Below are 17,567 nucleotides of genomic sequence, written 5' to 3'. Positions count from 1 at the left end.
AATGCCCAAGTGGGCGTATTTTTACTTTCGACCAAGTGGGCGTTGTACAGAGGAGTGCATGACGCTGACCAATCAGCATCATGCGCTCCTCTCCATTCATTTACACTGCACTAGCGATATAGATATATCACTATGTGCAGCCTCGTACACAAACCCTAACATTACTGCAGTGTCCGGATAATGAATACACATTAAATCCAGCCTGGACGTCATGTGTACTCAGAATCCCGACACTTCTGAATCTTTTTTTTGTGAGATTCCGGCAAGTGAAACCAAATCTCGTTTAGCTCCGAGATCTCGCGAGATTTCGTATCCGTTGCTGGAATCTCACAGAAAAGAGTCAGAAGTGTCAGGATTGTGAGTACACATGACGTCCAGGCTGGATTTAATGTGTATTCATTATCCGGACACTGCAGTAATGTTAGGGTTTGTGTACGAGGCTGCACATAGTGATATATCTATATCGCTAGTGCAGTGTAAATGAATGGAGAGGAGTGCATGATGCTGATTGGTCAGCGTCATGCACTCCTCTGTACAACGCCCACTTGGTCGAAAGTAAAAATATGCCCACTTGGGCATTAAGAAAGCTCATTAGCATAAACCAAAATCGCTCCTAACGTTGTGAAAACAGATAGTTTTTTTTTAAATAAAAAGCATTGCTGTCACCTACATTTATAGCGCCGATCTCCTTATATAGGAGACAGGGCACTTATAATGTGGTGACAGAGACTCTTTAAGACTCTCTCCCCCCCCCCCCCATCTACATTAGAAAGTCATTGTGAACCGCAGCGCCGTCGTCTGAGCGCCGCTCTCATTGGTGCACACTTTCCCTAGATGCCATGTGCCGGACACCCCCCCCCCCCTCGTTTTCTTACCCGCTCACGATGTACATTGTCTTGGCAGGTCGAGCCATTCGGCACCGCGGTGACTACGCCGGCATCGTCCTCTTAGACCACAGATACTCCCGACCGTCTGTACTCGGAAAGTTACCGCAGTGGATCCGCAACCGCACGGAAGTCAAACAATCCTTCGGACCGGCTTTTGCATCGATAAGGAAGGTTTGTATCTGTGGATGTTTCACCCCCGGGTCGGAGCTCCCGCCACGTACAGAAGTGACTCCGCGTGAGGTCCAGGAGTTTATACCGTAACTGTCCATAGAAATCAGCATTTAAAGGAACACTCCGGGTAAAACTAATACACTGTTCTTCCTAATGCAGGTGCTGGAGGGCGGAGCACGACAGATTCAACCTCTTCCTAACATTTGAGGTGTACTTACATCCTAGCCGGGCAGGGGAAGTATGGAGCGGGCTGAGCCTGCGCCCTACAATGCGGGTGTCTGCTGTGTTACAGCCGACACTTCACAGTATCGAGTGCGATCCCGCTCGTCTAACCCATTAAATGCTGCCGACAACAGCAACCGCGTCATTTAAATAGTTAGAAAGAAGGGGGTGACCCCCCCCCCCCAGGATGCAATCGCGAGGTTGCTATGGCAGCCGGGGGCCGAATGAAGTCCCCCAGGTCTGCCCTCTTTGTGCTCCTATTAAACCCTTCCTCAATAGAAGCCGCTCAGAAAGACCACATATTGCTATACATTAGTACTGCAGTCTATAGTGCAAGTGATCCAACGATCGCTGGTTCAAGTCCCCGAGGGGGACTAATAAAAAAAAAAGTAAAAATCAGTTAAAGTTTAAAAGTTAAAACCGCTGTAATCGTACTGACCGGCAGAATAAAGTGAACATGAGGAATCGCTGGTCTCATTTTCTACCACACCAAGAATTTTTTCCCCGTTTCTTAGTATATTATATGGTACAATAAATGGCGCTACGAAAAACTACAACTCATCCCGCAAAAATGAAGCCCCCATGGGACTAGATAGACGGAAAAATAAAAAAAGTTATGGCAATTGGAAGGTGGGGAGGAATTTTTTTTATTTTATTGAAAACATGAAAGATGTCTGCGGCAGGAAGGGGTTAAGGAACACCAAAATAACTATCCGTGTGTCACGCTCCGCCCCCTCAGGACCTGAATTAGTCATAATGCACTGTGGTCGGCGCTGTTCACACTGCCCTTCGGGAGTTCTGTCAGATTTGAGGGCAAGAATAGGGCAGCCTAATTCAAAGGGGTTCATCGGCGGCCGCCGTTATCAGTCATACAATGGATCCGGCGCTGCGTGACCTCATTAACACTTTACATGACTATGAAGCCTATTCTACGTCACTTGTCTGCAGACCCTAAACCAATTCTCGTTCCGCAGTTCTTCCAGACGAAGAAGACAACTTTTTTCTCGCCATCTTGAGCCGTCGTCCCGTTTACAGATTTTTCCGTTTCCTGCTGCTCCGATGAAGACGACGTCCCCAGTTATTTATTACGGATTTTTACAGATATTGACGTTTTTAAACATAATAAAATCTGCATTAACACATGGCGGTGTACGGTGTAAATGGTTTTATTACATGGCGGTGCAGAGCGCGGCAAACAGGCGTCTCAAAGATGGAGGTACAACCGTAGGGGGATGAAGTCTAAACACGTGCGAGACGCTTCAACCACGGAGGCGATTAGGATGTATTCAAACGGTCAATTTTTTTTCTGTGATTATCAGAAAATTGAAGCAAAGAAACGGCAGCCTTGTCTGGTCTTTGCAGCAATTGTAAAATAAGAAAAGCAGCGAGTGTGAACACGCCCTTACCCTACATCCACACAAACTGCCGCTTTGCATCCGTGCGGGATCAATTTTCACGGATCCCTCAGACTTGCGTGTATTGAGGGATCCGTGAATGCGACGGTGTGTGAATACACCCCTAGAAGTGCATTGATATTGATGCCGCCGTGTGACGGACGTAAAAAAAAAAAAGACCAAACAGCCGTCGTGCAGCAGATTTTTAACGTTCGTCTGAACAGGGTCTGAGGGCACAGACACATTTAGCGGCCGTCAGGCCTCAGCGCAGCTAAAAACCCCGGCGAGATGTGGTTTTACTGCAAACGGTCGCAGGTTTGACCTTTATTCACGTTTGTACGTGTTTCTTACAGGAAGACCGCGCGGACATGAAATAATCGGCTCAAAAACGCGCTGATTTGCAGTAAAATACATGTTAGCCGCATTTTGGACTGACGGGGCTGCTACGGGTTTCTGTACTCAATTCCGCTTCAGGTGTTAGGCCCCGTGCACATGACCGTAAAAAAAACAACTCAGCAATTACGGACCCGCCGGTTCTATTGGCCGAGGACACCTTTCCATACTGCTGTGGATTGGCGTCCGTGCCGGCAATTATGGAGCACGTCCTACTTTGTATGGGAGCGCGGCACGAAAATGCAGCCGGCCATGATTACGGGCACGAGGCATTAGTCATTTGTAACAACAGATCTGATGTCCACGCGGCGCCGCTGCCAACCTCTCATGATACGGTGAATGTCTATAGACGCAGCTTTATGGTCCAGTAACCTTAAGACTCCCATTCATCCTCGTCTGCTTCTCCGGACGCTACGTGTGGAGGGGGGAGGGGTGGAATAGTATCCGAAATCCTGGCAAATGCCCCAGCAGGAGAATCTCCACTTCCAGCAGTCGGGCCCTTTCCAGAGATGCCTGTGAAGAAGCAGCAGAGTCAGTAAAGAGTCGTCCATCATGGCCGTATAATAGAGGCCAAACACTAGAACAACTCCTGTAGCATTCTGGGTAAATATAATCTCGCCCTCCAGTATATAGAGGAATAATCCTTATTACAGGGGTTATGGGGGGGGGGGGGGGGACGGGACGAAAAAATGACAATTATTAGAGTATTTCCTGCCATATACGAGTCCGCACACCAATATACATTCCGGTCCCCCGTCGCGCCGATTCTGAGATTTTCAGAACGCTGCCCGGGGATCGGAAGTCTTGTTGCAGCTTTCTTTGATGACAATACGATTCTCCGTGACATTTCCCGACTCGCTGTACTCTATGTGATCGCTGTTCTGCTCCTCCTGTTTGCACAGAGTACAGCGGGGCCGGTCACATGACGAAGAGTCGGATCGTGAAGGAAGACACTGCAAATAGACTCCCGGTCCCCTGACAGCGCTCAATTTCCCTGAAAATCTCAATCAGTGCGACGGGGGACCGGGATGTATATTAGCGAGTGTCACATACTGCAGGGACTGCGCTGCTGATAGTTTTCGGTCCCCGCATCACCCCTTAGGAACGTCACTTTACTCTTTCAATCTTTATAACGAGTCGAGTAGCAGTAGAAAAAAAACTGTTTGGAACGGGTCTGATGTGCTGTTGGATTCCGTGAGTATGGTGACTGCTGCTTTGGATGTGACTGGAGTCGTGATGGAACTCAAATCACGTGAATTTAGTGAAAATTATATGTAATATTGTCCGGTAAAAATAGTTTAAAAGTGGAGCCGCTTTCCATCATCCCGTCCTCGGAGGGGAGATTGTGCATCACCGTCCGGTCACTGCCTGTGGTGAGGACTACGATGTTACACCAGGACACGCCACTGACCACCCGCAAGGACCACATCCCTCCGACTACTCCGCCGGATTATTAGGGTATGTTCACACGGCTTACTTACGGACATAATTCGGGCATTTTCCGCCTCGATTTACGTCTGAAAATGCGGCTCGATAGCGTCGGCAAACATCTGCCCATTCATTAGAATGTGTCTTACGATGTTCTGTGCACACGGTCATCTGCCTATTGATCTCAGTATGGTATGGGCTGACGGAGTGAACCCGCTCAATACCATGCGGGTGTCGGCTGTTTGTTACAGCCGACACTTCACAGTAACGAGCAGGATCGGGCTCAAGAGCGATCAATAGCGACTGCGGAATTTAATTCGTTAGAAAGAGGGGGCGACCCCCTCTAGCAGCTCATCGCACCCCCCACAATGCAATCGCGGAGTGGCGATGGTTGCCATCTTTGCGCTCATATTGAGCCCTGCCGCCGGCCTGTCAGAAAGATGATATACTGCCATACATTAGTACTGCAGTATATAGTGCGAGCGATCCAAGGATCGCTGGTTGAAGTCCCCGAGGGGGGGGGGGACTAATAAAAAGAACAGTAAAACTTGGTAAAATAAAGTTGTTTATTATGTAAAAAGAAAATATTAAAAGTTTAAAAAAACAAAAACAAAAAAAAAAAACTTTTCCCTTCTAGAGTCAATAAATACACATAATTGGTATCGCCGCGTCCGTAAAAGTCTGAACTATCACAATATATCATTATTTAACCCGCACGGTGAACGCCGTAAAAAAATAATTGTAAACGCCAGAATGTCTATTTTTTGGTAACCTCGTCTCCCACAAAAAATGAAATAAAAAGTGATCAAACCGTCGCATGTTCCCCAAAACAGTATCATTAAAAACTTACAGCTTATCCCGCAAAAAATAATCCCTCATACCGCTTAAAATCGACGGAAAAATAAAAAAAACTTACGGCTCTCGGAATTTGGTGACAAAATAAATTTTTCTTTTTTACACTTCGGTTTTTATTTGTAAAACTAGTAAAATATAGAAAAAAACGACACATATTTGGCATCGCCGTAATCGTATTGACCCGCAGAATAAAGGGAACAGGTTGTTTTAATTGCACAGTGAATTCCGTAAAAACGGCGCGCAAAAAACCATGGAGGAATCGCTGTTTTTTCCCCGTTTCCTAGTACATTATACGGCACAATAAATGGTGCTATGAAAAACTACAACTCGTCCCGCAAAAATCAAGCCCTCGTAGGACTGTATAGGCGGAAAAATAAAGAAAATCGGATTTTATACGGCCATAAAAATGGCGGCTTGTCAGACGCTCATGTGTAAACGCTCCCGTTCATTGCTTTGTTTGAATGGAGTAAACGAGCGCCGATCCACAAGCTGTATTATCGCTCAGTGCTAAATATGGGCAAATATCTGCCGTGTAAAACCACCTGAAGATGGCGGCCTGACCGCCGCGACCTCACAATCTATAGATGGAAGCGGCCACGGTGCTGGGGAGCCATATGTCACATATTGTGGCCCGCCGGCTGCGCTCGGCTTTTTCCAGACCTTCGCACGGACGCCAATAAGGGCTGAAGGTTTATTTTTTAGTCTTTTTTCCAATTATGTTTTTTAAACATTTTCAAATCCGGGTTACAGGAATAAAAAAGGGGAAAAATAAAGGGGGTGGGGGGTCCCCAGAAGAACGTTGTGATTGGGTTGAAGGGGTTTATTGAACGCGGTTTGTTCTGGGATTTGAGAAGTCCCAGATCAAAAGGGTAAATGCAATAAATGTGTCCAGTCGGGTCTAGTTCTTGTTTGTAAATGTAACGATGAGATGCTGGGAGTGATAATCCCGGGGTCACCACAGCGGCAGGACGGACCCCTACCTTTACGCCTCATTGCCAGCTTGTTAAACAGATCAGACATCAGATCTCCTCCTCCCCCGGTGGCGCTCACTGCAAGAAAGAACACAGGCAATTATGGTAAAGTGCGTACAGCAGCGAGGGACTACAACTCCCAGTATCCTATTTCAGTGCTTCATAAGTTACTATAGTAACCACAAACCCTATAAACCATCAGACTGCCAGAAAGATGTACAGAAAAATAATCCTAAAGTGATCAGCTTATAATAGTACTGGAGTGATATAAGAGGAGCGGCTGATATCAGTCACATATGATGTAATGTCTCTGGAGGATATAATAGTACTGGAGTGATATAAGAGGAGCGGCTGATATCAGTCACACATATGATGTAATGTCTCTGGAGGATATAATAGTACTGGAGTGATATAAGAGGAGCGGCTGATATCAGTCACATATATGATGTAATGTCTCTGGAGGATATAATAGTACTGGAGTGATATAAGAGGAGCGGCTGATATCAGTCACATATGATGTAATGTCTCTGGAGGATATAATAGTACTGGAGTGATATAAGAGGAGCGGCTGATATCAGTCACATATGATGTAATGTCTCTGGGGGATATAATAGTACTGGAGTGTTATAAGAGGAGCGGCTGATATCAGTCACATATGATGTAATGTCTCTGGAGGATATAATAGTACTGGAGTGATATAAGAGGAGCGGCTGATATCAGTCACATATGATGTAATGTCTCTGGAGGATATAATAGTACTGGAGTGATATAAGAGGAGCGGCTGATATCAGTCACACATATGATGTAATGTCTCTGGAGGATATAATAGTGCTGGAGTGATATAAGAGGAGCGGCTGATATCAGTCACATATGATGTAATGTCTCTGGAGGATATAATAGTGCTGGAGTGTTATAAGAGGAGCGGCTGATATCAGTCACATATGATGTAATGTCTCTGGAGGATATAATAGTACTGGAGTGTTATAAGAGGAGCGGCTGATATCAGTCACATATGATGTAATGTCTCTGGAGGATATAATAGTACTGGAGTGATATAAGAGGAGCGGCTGATATCAGTCACACATATGATGTAATGTCTCTGGAGGATATAATAGTACTGGAGTGATATAAGAGGAGCGGCTGATATCAGTCACATATGATGTAATGTCTCTGGAGGATATAATAGTACTGGAGTGATATAAGAGGAGCGGCTGATATCAGTCACACATATGATGTAATGTCTCTGGAGGATATAATAGTACTGGAGTGTTATAAGAGGAGCGGCTGATATCAGTCACATATGATGTAATGTCTCTGGAGGATATAATAGTACTGGAGTGATATAAGAGGAGCGGCTGATATCAGTCACATATGATATAATGTCTCTGGAGGATATAATAGTGCTGGAGTGATATAAGAGGAGCGGCTGATATCAGTCACACATATGATGTAATGTCTCTGGAGGATATAATAGTGCTGGAGTGTTATAAGAGGAGCGGCTGATATCAGTCACATATGATGTAATGTCTCTGGAGGATATAATAGTGCTGGAGTGATATAAGAGGAGCGGCTGATATCAGTCACATATGATGTAATGTCTCTGGGGGATATAATAGTGCTGGAGTGATATAAGAGGAGCGGCTGATATCAGTCACATATGATGTAATGTCTCTGGGGGATATAATAGTGCTGGAGTGATATAAGAGGAGCGGCTGATATCAGTCACATATGATGTAATGTCTCTGGAGGATATAATAGTGCTGGAGTGATATAAGAGGAGCAGCTGATATCAGTCACACATATGATGTAATGTCTCTGGAGGATATAATAGTACTGGAGTGATATAAGAGGAGCGGCTGATATCAGTCACATATATGATGTAATGTCTCTGGAGGATATAATAGTACTGGAGTGATATAAGAGGAGCGGCTGATATCAGTCACATATATGATGTAATGTCTCTGGAGGATATAATAGTACTGGAGTGATATAAGAGGAGCGGCTGATATCAGTCACACATATGATGTAATGTCTCTGGAGGATATAATAGTACTGGAGTGATATAAGAGGAGCGGCTGATATCAGTCACACATATGATGTAATGTCTCTGGAGGATATAATAGTACTGGAGTGATATAAGAGGAGCGGCTGATATCAGTCACATATGATGTAATGTCTCTGGAGGATATAATAGTACTGGAGTGATATAAGAGGAGCGGCTGATATCAGTCACATATGATGTAATGTCTCTGGAGGATATAATAGTGCTGGAGTGTTATAAGAGGAGCGGCTGATATCAGTCACATATGATGTAATGTCTCTGGAGGATATAATAGTGCTGGAGTGATATAAGAGGAGCGGCTGATATCAGTCACACATATGATGTAATGTCTCTGGAGGATATAATAGTGCTGGAGTGTTATAAGAGGAGCGGCTGATATCAGTCACATATGATGTAATGTCTCTGGAGGATATAATAGTGCTGGAGTGATATAAGAGGAGCGGCTGATATCAGTCACATATGATGTAATGTCTCTGGGGGATATAATAGTGCTGGAGTGATATAAGAGGAGCGGCTGATATCAGTCACATATGATGTAATGTCTCTGGGGGATATAATAGTGCTGGAGTGATATAAGAGGAGCGGCTGATATCAGTCACATATGATGTAATGTCTCTGGAGGATATAATAGTGCTGGAGTGATATAAGAGGAGCAGCTGATATCAGTCACACATATGATGTAATGTCTCTGGGGGATATAATAGTACTGGAGTGATATAAGAGGAGCGGCTGATATCAGTCACATATGATGTAATGTCTCTGGGGGATATAAATAGTGCTGGAGTGATATAAGAGGAGCGGCTGATATCAGTGCTGATATCAGTCACATATATGATGTAATGTCTCTGGAGGATATAATAGTGCTGGAGTGATATAAGAGGAGCGGCTGATATCAGTCACACATGATGTAATGTCTCTGGAGGATATAATAGTGCTGGAGTGTTATAAGAGGAGCGGCTGATATCAGTCACATATGATGTAATGTCTCTGGAGGATATAATAGTACTGGAGTGATATAAGAGGAGCGGCTGATATCAGTCACATATGATGTAATGTCTGGAGGATATAATAGTACTGGAGTGATATAAGAGGAGCGGCTGATATCAGTCACACATATGATGTAATGTCTGGAGGATATAATAGTACTGGAGTGATATAAGAGGAGCGGCTGATATCAGTCACACATATGATGTAATGTCTCTGGAGGATATAATAGTACTGGAGTGATATAAGAGGAGCGGCTGATATCAGTCACACATATGATGTAATGTCTCTGCAGGATATAATAGTGCTGGAGTGATATAAGAGGAGCGGCTGATATCAGTCACATATGATGTAATGTCTCTGCAGGATATAATAGTGCTGGAGTGATATAAGAGGAGCGGCTGATATCAGTCACATATGATGTAATGTCTCTGTGTACAACGTTTTTATTCATTTGTGTGTTTATGTTTTACTTTTTTCTATTTTTACACTTTTTCTTCCCTATGGGGGCTGCCATTTTTTTTTCCATTTCTGTATGTGTCGATTAACGACACATACAGACATGGAATACGGCAGCCACAGTCCCATAGGGACTGCGAACGGGTCCCGTCCCATCCACTTCTGTGTACGCCGTCTGTGTGGGAACTGCGCATGCGCCGCTCCCACACAGTCCAATTTGAAATGCGCGCCGTCCGGCGCCATTTTCCTGTGGACCGGAAGTCACGGCCGGGCAGTAAGATTACTACTTCCGGACTTGTGCACTTGGACCAGCGGCAGCAGACGGAGCGGATGGACCGGAGGGAGCCGCGGCGGCAGGAGCAGGTAAGAGAGTTCTATGTATGTTCGTGTTTGTGTGTGTTTACTACTGTATGTAAACCTACTACACTGTGTGTTTGCTCAAAAAATGGCGACACACAGTGTAGGAGGTTAGACCGTTCAATCCCCTCGTTTATCCCGGCACTAGCCAGGATAAAGGAGGGGGGGATTCTGAGAGCTCACTAGAGCGAGGGATTTTTTCCCAATTTTGCAGCAAAAAGCAATGTGGTTGCTTTACCACATGCAATGCTGCAATTTTGGGAATAGCTCCATCTAGTGACCAGTGCTGGGAAATGTTATAAATTAGAATCTAATTTATAATATTTCCTGACTCGTGAAAAAAATAAAAAAAATTTGAACAATGTTTAATCACCTACACACTAATTGTTTAACTAAAAAAAAAAAAAAAAACATGTTTTGCTGGCAACACATTCCCTTTAAGGTTACAATAAACAGTTAAAACAAGCCACATGGACAGGATCGGCTGAGCCCCCTCTGCTGGCTGCACAGTTAATGACATGCAGCATTTGTATTTCACAACTGGCAGCTCTGGACTCATTATCAGCGACTGGCAGCTGTTTTCATAACCAAGACGGCTGCCAAGTACCAGCAGCGTATGATCGGAGCTCCTGCCTGGCGCTAGCCCCCTCCCCCACACCTCTAATCTCCTGCCTAGAACTTAACTCCTGGGCTTCACCCCAAAAACTGGCAGCCACTCCTTATGGGTCACCTTGTTCCTGCTCCTTCATCTTCTTCTTCTCCAGCTTCTTCTCTTTTACGTTGCGCAGATTGGCCTTTCCGATGCCGCCCGCTTGGCGAATGGACTCCAGAAGAGATGCCCGGCCATCAGACGGCTTCACCGCCTCTTTGGGGGCTCCCTGGATGGCGGCTGCAATATATAGATGTAGAGACATTATAGTGGGAAGTCGCTGGACGGTGAATAGGACAGAAGTTCCACCTTCTGAGCGACTAATAAATCAAGATCTGCAGAAATAGCCATTTTCTACCATTAGGCCGTGTTCACACCGTTTTTTGCTGGCAGAGAAATCTGCAGATATTGACCGGCCTGCACTTTCTTTGCAGCGTTTTTCGGCTGCGGCCATGATCTCCACGGGCAAAAAAACGCAGCGAAAACCGCTTTCTCTGCCTCCCATTGACGTCAATGCGAGGTCAGAGACGGAAACACCTGAAGGGCATGGCGCGGTTTCCTCTCGCGGGAAAAAACGCTTCTCATTGAGATCAACGGGAGGCAGATTCGGCCGTTTTTTGGCGTGGTTTCCGCATCAAAAGCTGCGCCAAAAAAACTCTGTGTGAAAAGGGCCTTAGGGTCACGATCAGATTTGCCGCTAACAAACAGAACAGCAGGGAATTAGTCTCCATGGTGGGCCGGCAGACCCCTCACTGGACATGGGCTGTTTTACGGCAGCCTGTAGTCTGGACTCCATTGACAGAGCTCTGTATTCTGCGGACAGATCTGCCACTTTCTGCGCCCCGTACGGTATTACAGAAATTTGGCGATTGCCTAAAACTTCAACCGAAAACTCCACGGGAAAAAAATAAATAAATCTAAAAATATATTTTTCCCCCCCATGAGGTTCAAGATCCTCCATCTTTACACGTGGGCGACTCCTTACCTGTATCGTTGTCCGTTCTGCTGGGCATCGGTGGGGTGGACGGTGGAGGAAGCTGCGGTGGGGCAGGCGGAGAAATGGAGGGCAGTGCAGGCGGCGGGGGTGGAGGAGGTGGCGGCGGAGGTGGTGGTGGCGGCAGAAGGAGTCGGCCATCTTGCGCATCTGAAAAATTAAATGATTAACACAACGGTATTTAGACTTCAAGATTTAGTATATAATCTAGAGCCATCACCCAGCTTTCCAGGGACCCTGAATGGTTTTGGAGTCTGCACTGTGACCGTTACATTAACCCCTGCTGCTCTGCCTGTGTAAGTGTCAGTCTTCACTGTAGTTCTGCTATTCTATTCACGAAGAAAACCACGATACAGTTTTATGGCAATGGAGGGGAGCGCATGGAATTGTGGGACGTCAAACAGTGCAATGACCTGGGGCTGTGACGATACCGGAATTTGGGCTTCGATATCGATACTTCGTGTAATATTGCGATACTCGATTCCAAAACGATACTTTGCCAACAATATTAAAAAAAGTTCTTGCATTTTCGGATGCGAGGCGCGAGGATGATGATGATGATGATGAATTTTGAACCTCCATGTGCAGCACATTAATAGTAATTAACCCCATCATGTTCCTCACAGTCATAACGGACAACTTTGGGTTAATGTGTGAGGAACATGATGGGGTTAATTACTATTAATGTGCGTCACATGGAGGTTCAAAATTCATCATCATCATCATCATCATCATCCTCCTCCATATCAATCATCATGCAGGAGCAGTTTTTTTTTTATTTTATATCAGAAATGACGATATAAATTTATTATTACGGTCGCGACGATTCCGAATGTGTAGATTTTATGGAGACTTTTATTTTAATGTTTATTGTAAAAAATGTGCGTATTTATTTAAAGTCTATCTAAGTTATTGCCCCGCTCCTGACAATAAGTGCGCGCGCGGACAGCATGAGGCGATGCGGCCGGCACTGAAGACAGAACATGGGGGTGTTTTGCAGTGCGGCCACCATGTTCGGACTTCAGCGCTGCACTAATGAGGGCCGGCACTGGTCGCATCACATCATGCCCACCGCGCGCGCACTTGTGAGGACTCAGGAGCGGGGCAGTGGCTGTATTACACATGTATCACACAGTCGCAGTCCCGCTCTCGTACAGTCATGTGTTACGTTACTGCGGCCGCACGGCTTAGTGTCGAAATACGTGAAATAACGGCATTGAAACCGTATCGAAGTTTCGATGCATCGTGCAACCCTACAATGAATGGGTATCATCAGCGCCGCCGCAATCTATGGTGCCCCCTTTAAGTACCTGCCCTTGAGGGTTCTGTAACCTCCTCGGTGCTGAAGGTGGGGAGGTCTGGGATAGGACCCCCAGGAGCAGACGGGGCAATGCCAGGACCAAGGTCAGCGCTGTACATGAGGTCATCGGCCACTCCTGGAAGGTCCGGCAGGTAATAGGGAACATCGATCTCAGGGACTTGGCCGAGGTCCGGGACATAGAAGTAATTCTCTGCAGTCTGGAGAGGAACAAGGTGAAGAATCAGAAGTCGCAGTATCAGGGACCCCTACAGGAGGCGCTGCAGACCCCGGCCCCTCACCTGCCGCTCCAGCTGCTCCCTCTTGGAGATTGACAGAGGGGCATCAAACAGTCGGTCCTCGTCGTCGCCCTCTAGAGGCTGGTTAGTACGAGTCACCACACCGGCCAGAGGATCCAAAAACACATACTTCTTATATCTGCAAAACGAGGACAATAGAATCATCTGAGGACCCCGCTCTTCCCACAGACCCCTCCTTGTATGCCCCCTATTCAAATCTGCAGATCATGAACGTACAATCTACCTAGAGGTGCAGCGATGCTTTAAATCTTATACTCCTATCACTGCCAAAGCTGCATTCAAGATTCTGCCAATTTCCTGGTATCTCATAGCTGCCCCCTGCTGGTTCAGTGTCTGTACAGAGAACCCTCTGCCTGCTGCAATGCATTGTGGGATAAGCGGACATCCCTACAGACCGGAGGTAGATTGTACTTTACCGTCTATTCGGGGGAGGGGGTTCCCAGGATCTCACGCAAAAAACGAAAGCCGTCCAAACCTCGGGTTATACCGCACCGGCACCCCCTCCCCCGAGATCACCCGCGTCGCTCACTTACAGGTTCTCGGTTGTGTTGAAGAGGAGCAGAGAACTGATGGAGTTGATGTTTCGTGGCAGACTGCCCAGCCCCTCCTCCGCCGCTTCCTCTTCTTGCCCCTTCGGGCTGGCATAGACCGGGTAATACTTGAGTTTCTCCTGTAGGGAGAAGACAGTTTGACTTGGAGAATAGTGATCATTTCCATTGCAAACACAGATGTAGCAGAGCCGAGTGCGTAATTTGGCAAACGACAAAGTGATGGGTTATCCGTGGTTTTACATAGGACTGCAGGTAAACAAACAGTGCAAAAAGAAAACAAATTCAGCTCTGCTACATCCACACATAAAGCTGCGTCCAGGATTCTGAGTTACGCACATCTCCAACCAGTGCTATAGGGGGGGTTCACACTGGGGGTCCCAGCTCACGAACACCCGAGGGTCACATTGTGGAGTTGCCGTCATGACGGTTGTATAGCGGGGGAGGGGCGTACCTGCAGCGCGTGCTCATCCAGCGCCCGGTGTTTGCTCTGGATCTTGTGTTTTGCCCTTTTCTCAGACCACGAGTCGCCGGCCCCCGAGAAGACGGACGTGTATTCCTGGAGACGTTCTGGAGCCGGGTATTTGGCACTGGAGAAGACCTGAAGATGTAGATCCAGAGATTTATAGATACCCGCAGAAGGGAGAGGGTGAGGCTCGCGGGCATCACGGGTGATCATGGGCAGCAGACGCGGCGGCACTCACCTTTATGGCCTTTTTGCTGCCTTTTACTTTCTCGATCTTGGCGTGCGCCAGGTTGACCCGATCGTTGATGTTCTTCAGCTGCGCCCGATTGGTCTCCACTCTCTGCAAGATCCTAAACGCAGAGATAAAAGGGAAGGTTATACTCCAGTCACATCCAAAGCTGCATTAACAATTCTACTAGGTTTGCTCTCTGCTGCTTCAGTGTCTATACCGTGTGTGGTGCATTATGGGAGAAAACAGTCCTGGAATCGGTTGTCACGGAGCGGACGGATCGCCTGTAGCGGATCTCCCATCATGCACTCTGCTACATTTCAATCTAGGAGATTTAGTCCAGCGCCAGATGTGGAGATTTATACATTATATTAGCAGGAATTGAAACGGCAGAGTTACTTTTGAGAAGTGAGATGAGGCCTGAGAACAGCCATCAGGATTGTAAATGCAGCTCTGGATCTAACTGGAGAAAACATGATGTAACTCAAGATCAGCGAGGCAAAGGGTTTGCAACGTGACTGAACGTGTGACGCAGAGACCAGCCGCGTCTCCTCTCACCCCCCCCCCCCCCCCCGATATCACATCCTCGTCCTGTCTTGTAAATGTTCAGCGCATGAAGCCCCGAGGAAAGTGCAACGAAATAGAAGCCGACACAGCGACCCCCCCCCCCCCCGGGATCCCCGCTAATACACCCCCCCCCCCCCGGGGCTCCCCGCTAATACACACCCCCCCGGGGCTCCCCGCTAATACACACCCCCCCCCGGGGCTCCCCGCTAATACACACCCCCCCTGGGCTCCCCGCTAATACACCCCCCCCCCCCTGGGCTCCCCGCTAATACACCCCCCCCCTGGGCTCCCCGCTAATACACCCCCCCCCTGGGCTCCCCGCTAATACACCCCCCCCCTGGGCTCCCCGCTAATACACCCCGCCGCTCCACAATGCTAGCTTTACTCATTAAGAATAATTACAATCCAGGAAGAGAATTAATATATAGAGAGGAGCGAGAAGTGCAGCAACTAAACCTCATCCGGACAACTACTCCAATCATCCACAACCGCTGCTCTGCCAGTTTGACTGATGTTCTTTCACTTCTGCCCTCCCGGACACTGGGAAGATGCCAACCCGAAATAATACAGGGAGGATGCCAGCGCCCAACACCGAGAGAGGAGCTGCCCCCCCGATATAGTGCCCCCATGTGGAGGATGCCAACTACATACAAGATGTTTACCCGCACTAATACAGGGGGGCCGCCAGCCCGCCATCACCTCCACTAATACAGGGGGGGCCGCCCGCCATCACCTCCACTAATACAGGGGGGGCCGCCCGCCATCACCTCCACTAATACAGGGGGGGCCGCCCGCCATCACCTCCACTAATACAGGGGGGGCCGCCCGCCATCACCTCCACTAATACAGGGGGGGCCGCCCGCCCGCCATCACCTCCACTAATACAGGGGGAGCCGCCCCGCCCGCCATCACCTCCACTAATACAGGGGGAGCCGCCCGCCCGCCATCACCTCCACTAATACAGGGGGGCCGCCCGCCCGCCATCACCTCCACTAAAACAGGGGGGGCCGCCCGCCCGCCATCACCTCCACTAATACAGGGGGGGCCGCCCGCCATCACCTCCACTAATACAGGGGGGGCCGCCCGCCATCACCTCCACTAATACAGGGGGGGCCGCCCGCCCGCCATCACCTCCACTAATACAGGGGGAGCCGCCCGCCCGCCATCACCTCCACTAATACAGGGGGGCCGCCCGCCCGCCATCACCTCCACTAAAACAGGGGGGGCCGCCCGCCCGCCATCACCTCCACTAATACAGGGGGGCCGCCCGCCATCACCTCCACTAATACAGGGGGGCCGCCCGCCATCACCTCCACTAATACAGGGGGGCCGCCCGCCCGCCATCACCTCCACTAATACAGGGGGGGCCGCCCGCCCGCCCGCCGTCACCTCTACTAATACAGGGGGGCCGCCCGCCCGCCATCACCTCCACTAATACAGAGGGGGCCGCCCGCCCGCCATCACCTCTACTAATACAGGGGGGGGGGCCGCCCGCCCGCCGTCACCTCCACTAATACAGAGGGGGCCGCCCGCCATCACCTCCACTAATACAGAGGGGGCCGCCCGCCCGCCATCACCTCCACTAATACAGGGGGTCCGCCCGCCATCACCTCCACTAATACAGAGGGGGCCGCCCGCCCGCCATCACCTCCACTAATACAGGGGGTCCGCCCGCCATCACCTCTACTAATACAGGGGGGGGCCGCCCGCCATATTCCACAGACACCGATAGAAAACGACAAACACTTTGAGGCACCAGCAGGAAGTTTCGGGGTGTTGGTCGTGTGACTGCTCGTCCCCGGTACGCAGCCCCCCTGCAGCCAGTACCTGTTGAAGATGTCATTGGACACACATTGCAGGTGCTGCAGGGTGACGGTGATCTGCTGGATGGTTTCTTCTCTGCGGAGATCCGGCTGGATGAGCGGCACAGAATACGGCTGGCGCTCCATGGACATCCTCTGAGGCATCGTGACAGCGCCCCCTGCTGACCGAACACAAACCACCTGCAATACAAGACACAAAACAAGGTGTACGAGGAGCGGAGACCTCCCAGCCCCTCCCCCGCCCCGTACAGAGACCTCCCAGCCCCTCCCCCACCCCGTACAGAGACCTCCCAGCCCCTCCCCCGCCCCGAGGAGCAATCACCGGCAATTATATGTAATTATAAACCGCAATCAGCGCCGGAGCCAGAACTTCATCTAACGAGGAGACGTCGTGATTAAAGAGAAGGGGGAGGGGTACACGAAACGGTAGAAATGACACCGACACGGCTGGAGCAGAAACAGGGTCTATAAAGTCTTCACGCCCCCTCCCC

General features: G+C 48.7%; 2 protein-coding genes across 5 annotated transcripts in view; one reads left to right on the top strand and one right to left on the bottom strand.

The window, feature by feature from the left end:
* The window catches only part of DDX11 (DEAD/H-box helicase 11), a 71,426-nt gene extending 69,004 nt beyond the window's left edge, over positions 1 to 2,422 (top strand). For all 3 annotated transcript variants that reach the window (XM_075855738.1, XM_075855736.1, XM_075855737.1), the window contains exons 26-27: positions 904 to 1,058; positions 2,255 to 2,422. In XM_075855738.1, coding sequence (XP_075711853.1) covers positions 904 to 1,058; positions 2,255 to 2,296 — 197 coding nt within the window. In that variant the 3' untranslated portion in view covers positions 2,297 to 2,422. The remainder of the gene's footprint in view (positions 1 to 903; positions 1,059 to 2,254) is intronic.
* Positions 2,423 to 2,430: 8 nt separating this feature from the next.
* Positions 2,431 to 17,567, bottom strand: part of WASHC1 (WASH complex subunit 1) — a 16,078-nt gene continuing 941 nt past the window's right edge. For both annotated transcript variants that reach the window (XM_075855739.1, XM_075855740.1), the window contains exons 2-11: positions 17,081 to 17,256; positions 14,696 to 14,807; positions 14,446 to 14,592; positions 13,977 to 14,113; positions 13,426 to 13,561; positions 13,137 to 13,344; positions 11,818 to 11,976; positions 10,914 to 11,072; positions 6,331 to 6,399; positions 2,431 to 3,580 (exon numbers count right to left, since the gene is read on the bottom strand). In XM_075855739.1, the coding sequence (XP_075711854.1) occupies positions 3,441 to 3,580; positions 6,331 to 6,399; positions 10,914 to 11,072; positions 11,818 to 11,976; positions 13,137 to 13,344; positions 13,426 to 13,561; positions 13,977 to 14,113; positions 14,446 to 14,592; positions 14,696 to 14,807; positions 17,081 to 17,220 (1,407 nt within the window). In that variant the 5' untranslated portion in view covers positions 17,221 to 17,256 and the 3' untranslated portion in view covers positions 2,431 to 3,440. The remainder of the gene's footprint in view (positions 3,581 to 6,330; positions 6,400 to 10,913; positions 11,073 to 11,817; positions 11,977 to 13,136; positions 13,345 to 13,425; positions 13,562 to 13,976; positions 14,114 to 14,445; positions 14,593 to 14,695; positions 14,808 to 17,080; positions 17,257 to 17,567) is intronic.

This window comes from Rhinoderma darwinii, chromosome 3 (assembly GCF_050947455.1).
Source record: "Rhinoderma darwinii isolate aRhiDar2 chromosome 3, aRhiDar2.hap1, whole genome shotgun sequence".
Lineage (NCBI taxonomy): Eukaryota > Metazoa > Chordata > Amphibia > Anura > Rhinodermatidae > Rhinoderma > Rhinoderma darwinii.
The sequence above is the reverse complement of the archived record's forward strand: the minus strand, read 5'-3'. Positions and strand labels throughout refer to the sequence as shown.